We start from the raw sequence: 4,870 nt of genomic DNA, 5'->3' as shown, positions 1-4,870 counted from the left end.
CTACACATGCAGTTTTTCCTGTAGTCGTCTATAGTTCAGTTATTTACAGAGCTAGCACAAGTGACTGAAAATAATCTGAAATAATACCATACTTACGTTTCGGTGGCTGGATCATAAACTTCACAGGAATTTAGGACTCTCCCAGACACGTTGTTTCCCAAGCTTCCTCCACACACATAAATGAGCCCGTTCGCCTCTACCATTCCATGGCTGCATCGCTGAGTCAGCATGCTGGGCTTGGTGTGCCAGCTCTCTGTTCTTGTGTCATAGCATTCAAATAAATACAGTGCAGAATTTCCTTAAAAAAAAATAGAAACCCACCAAAGAGACATTAATTTTTATGGTTGTCTTTCAAGAGAAGAGTCTAAGAGCAATTATCAAACTGATGCTTTGTCTGTCAGTTGAAAAGGGAAAGCTGCTTTCCCACCTCCAAAAGTAGAACTAACCCACTTGAAACCTGGGACTATTCAGAAAGCACATACTTGTAATTCTTTTCACACTTTTGTTCCAAAATGAGTTTATAAAATTGCTACTTGTGTTTCAAAACACCAAGGAAAAAAAATGTCATCAGCTCATGCTACTCTTACTCCTTGGAAAAACAACGAACTTTGGGATGTGAAGATGAAACTGGCTTTGCAAACTTACTACAGGTCCATGAGTCTTTTTTCTCTTAGCAATGGGACTCACCCAATTCCCAGAATAGTCCTTGCCTTTGGAATCTGAGAGTTTGATTATGTCATAACATACTCCTGAATTACTCACTACCACAAGACTGCTACATCTCCTCATTTTACTTCCTTCCTAGGGACTGGCAGATACTTGCTTTCTGGAAGTGCAGGGTCTGTGCACTCCTCCCTCAAGGGCCAAGAAAACTATTACTGAAATCAAAAGCAATTTCTCTAATGAAGATAGATGGGAGCTCAAAGACTTGTGCTCAGGTGACTGAGGCAGAGAAGTCTGGAAACAACTTTCTTAGAAAAGAACTAGGATCCTTCTTCGCTTTGTTTCAATAGCCGTATTTCCCTAGAACAGGTAAAGGTACCTTTTCTTTGCCTCTTTTTTTCTTGGCCTTCTACTTGTAAAAAATTGTGTCCCACCAGTAGCACTCACAACTAGCTGGGGATTTGAACCCTCAAAGCAATGCTACATTTCCAGGCCCAAAATACATAATCAGAGTCCTATAAACTGTACTTTTGTTTACTCCTGCCCTGTAATTCTCACTAACACAAAAACTGTATAAAGTGGGACATTTTTTTTCTTTGTAGAGTGGGACATTTTTTTTTCTTTGATTGTAAACAGACACTCTCATTTCTTTGAAGTTGTAGAAATTCTCACCCATGGAAAATACAGAAATGTCTTTAACACCTTTTTCTTTTCTTTCTTAAACAGGTGAAAGCTACCACTGTCAGTATAATGTTAAAGTATTTCTCCTGCACCTAAATAGAGTGGAAGAATTTAGTATGTTCAGCTTCCAAACTCTGCTAGTTATTGCAAATAAAACAGGACTCCCATCAATTCAAGAAGGGGAAATGAGCTGTATTTTCTGCAGTGGACTGGCAGGGTAATCTAACCTCTTCAATCAATGAAAAAAGCATCAACTTTTTAGATTTCTTTACAGCTAAACACACTGCAGATTTTCTCAGATTAATGTTCCACATAATTGCCTGCTCCAAGTTAGAAAATACTAGATTCAGGACAGACAAGACTTTTCCAAACAAGCAGTGTTCACTGAATTCTAAAGAAAAATGTACAAGCAAAATAAACTCCATTATTAATTTTTGGCTTTTACTATTCTGTCCTGAATATGGAAGCGAAGTGAAACTGTGCAGTAATGTGAGGGCAGATTTCAAAGAAAACTGCTAAATTAAAACTTCCATTACAGTTGTACTAACTATTTACCATGTATTAGAAAACAAACTATACAATCAAAAGTTTCTATAGTTATTCCCCATGAACTGAAACGTGGGAAGCTAGGAACACTGACGAGATTTTTGTAGCATTCTAGGTTTCCCAATGCAGCCTTAGTTAAGCCTATTTCAAGTAACAGCAAAGTGCTATTTCGCATTTACCACACGAGGTGGCAGCTGGGAACTGCCTATTCTGCTGCTGTATCAGACCTCTTAAAATATTTTAGAAGTCAGGTAACATGGCCTAAATGTCACAACTTCCCACTAAGTGACTTATCAATGTTAAGCACTAATTATAACATTTTTTCCTTCTGTTCACCTCCCTCTCCAGCAAGGCAGAACTCAAAAGAATCTACTAGAAAATTTCACCCTTCTAGGACTTTTTTTCCCCCTCCTCCCCCCAAGAACACAAATGTTTTAAAGCTCTATTTTTATGGCTACAGCATGCCTATGTTCCAGGTTTGGGGTTGCTGATGATGTATCAGGTTTAGACAAAACAAAATGTTCCTATAACACCACAGCGTAAGTCACCCTCTAGGGGTTTTTTTTGAGAGAAAAAATTCCAATAGTCTTAATTTTTTTTCTTTACTATGTTGAATAATAACATCTAAAGAAAGTATTATTTCTCCATTTGCTGAAGCAAACCAACAGAGTAACGAAATAACGAAAGATAACTTCTGTCATTTGACACAAAAATCGGACAAATCCCTTTACAGGACCAGGTGTGATTACACCACCAAAAGCTGTAGTTTTAAAAGATTTCTTTTTCATCTTTTTTTTTTTTTTCCCCTTTAAGAAAACCTCATTAGGCCAAACATCTGCTGTACGTGAGGAAGGCTGTTGTCAAAATGTAGCTATTCTGGCCACAGATAATACAACATTTTAACCACACTGGGTTCTAAGGATTTATAGAAGTAAGCTAAGAGCAGAGTGGGACTCTCAAAATAGATTTCATAGATTCACAGAATCAAAGAATGGTTTGGGTTGGAAGTACCTTAAAGATCATCTAGTTCCAACCCCCCTACCATGGGCAGGGACACTAGACCAGCTTGCTCAGAGCCTTATCTAGCCTGGCCTTGTCCCTAGTTAACTCTTAAGAGTTGCAGTGTACTTTATGCTCTAGTTCATGTAAATATTAATCATTTCAATCAGTGAAGCCATTTTCAAAACACAACAGAAACAGGTTGTTGGATTGTGGGGGGGGGATAAAATCTTAAATATGGGAAAATAAACTGATTAGGCTAACATGGCAACGTGCAGTTTCTTGTCAACAGTCATGCAAAAATCAGATAAATTTCCAGGTATCTTTGTTTGTGCTTTTTGTTTGTTTTAAAGATTTTTAGTGTCTTACCCACTTCTGAACCACCAGATGTATAAATTTTGCCCTCAGCAGCACAGGCTGCAAGGCTATCTCGAGGTGTTGGAGGTCCTAGCTTGGAATACCAGCTATCCTTCACCACATTGTAGCAGTCCATTCGCTTTATAGGGAAGAGCTGGGAACCACCCAAAATATAAACTACGTTGTCCCAGAAGACACAAGCTGCATCCCTGCGCTTTTCAAAGGGACATCGGATGTCTGTCCAGCTGTAATCCTGCATTACAAAGAACAAGTAATGTCTAATAGATTATAACACTTACCTGCACAGTGAGTGTTTTTCAAACAGAGCTTTTAGATATGGTCAGTTTTAAGTTCCTTTTCAAAACAAACATGAATACTGTTTATTGAAGAATATTCCACAGGCGTACTCTTGAAAAATTCGCTTAGACACAGACATAGTTAGCTGCAATGAACCACGACATTATGTATTTCTTTGTCATTCCCTGTGTGCACCCCGTACAGCTTCCCTGAGAAACAGTTTGAGTATGTTTTCCAACAGAATTGACCTCCTGCTGCTATCATGTTAGACACAATGCATGTGATCAGTAAAGTAGGACTGCATTTTCTTTTATAGCAATGGAAAAAGACATCTTACATATAGTAACAGATTCTTAAAAAAAAATAGCAAAATACAGAATGTACCAAACAAAGACAGTGGAAAAAAGAAGATAATATTCAAATTGACAAGCAACTCAGTTAAAAAGCTCTGATACATACTTTATTACCATGACAACTAGAAGCTTATTTACAGAATTTACAAAACACGAACGATCTATAGCTATCCACAGTTTATAGTATGAGAAATAGGGTAATGCTCCATCACAAATACTGGCAGTCATGTTGCCTAGAAACTGATTTTGCACAGATTGCCAAAATCAGCAAGTATCAAACATGGGCAGTAATGCCCAAAGCCTTAAGAACACCAAACTCAGCAACTGATGGCAGACCAGGATAGCATAAAGGAGAAGAAACACTTCTTGAGTAATAGCATCTCACACATTCCATGAGCATAGCTTGTATCCTATACTGAACAGGACAGTATGGGACCTTAGCTGTTCTCTGTGCCACCTCACAATGGTCTACCTCAACCTGCTGAATGACCTTCACTGTAATGGTTCACACAAGACGTTACATCGTTACATTTTCTTAGCAAGGACATACTTCAAACACCTTGGTCAATGAGGAAGAACAGCGACTCCTACATGGGGGTTCAAAGAAAGAGGCAGAGCATGTTATAGTCCAAAACATCTTACAATCTTTTCTTGCAGCATCCCCCATATCAAGAAGAGCTGGCAGGTGCATGTGGCCCTTTATGGTGAGAAACAGGTCCTGGGGCATCCTAGAAAGGAAAGCCATACTACAGCATGGCAAAATAAATAGCTGCATAAATCTTAAGAAAATGTCTCAGTGCATTGTGCAAGATCAACATACTTCTTAGCTCAGACTTCTGGCACTTTTACAAAAAAATCCTGTTGTTTCATTTTACTGTTATAAAGGGCTGTGATCTGACCCACTTTTTATGGCTTCAGTTCATAGCTACCATTTCATCCATACCTTTATCAAATGAAAAGCTGTAACTTGAGCA

General features: G+C 38.4%; 1 protein-coding gene across 1 annotated transcript in view; it reads right to left on the bottom strand.

Annotated features, from left to right (window-relative positions):
* The window catches only part of KLHL7 (kelch-like family member 7), an 18,604-nt gene that overhangs the window by 2,586 nt on the left and 11,148 nt on the right, over positions 1-4,870 (bottom strand). The window contains exons 7-8 of the mRNA XM_009077440.1: positions 3,259-3,499; positions 97-298 (exon numbers count right to left, since the gene is read on the bottom strand). Coding sequence (XP_009075688.1) covers positions 97-298; positions 3,259-3,499 — 443 coding nt within the window. The remainder of the gene's footprint in view (positions 1-96; positions 299-3,258; positions 3,500-4,870) is intronic.

The sequence above is a fragment of the Acanthisitta chloris genome, unplaced genomic scaffold (genome assembly GCF_000695815.1).
Source record: "Acanthisitta chloris isolate BGI_N310 unplaced genomic scaffold, ASM69581v1 scaffold10986, whole genome shotgun sequence".
NCBI lineage: Eukaryota > Metazoa > Chordata > Aves > Passeriformes > Acanthisittidae > Acanthisitta > Acanthisitta chloris.
This window is presented reverse-complemented; position numbering and strand designations above follow the sequence as displayed.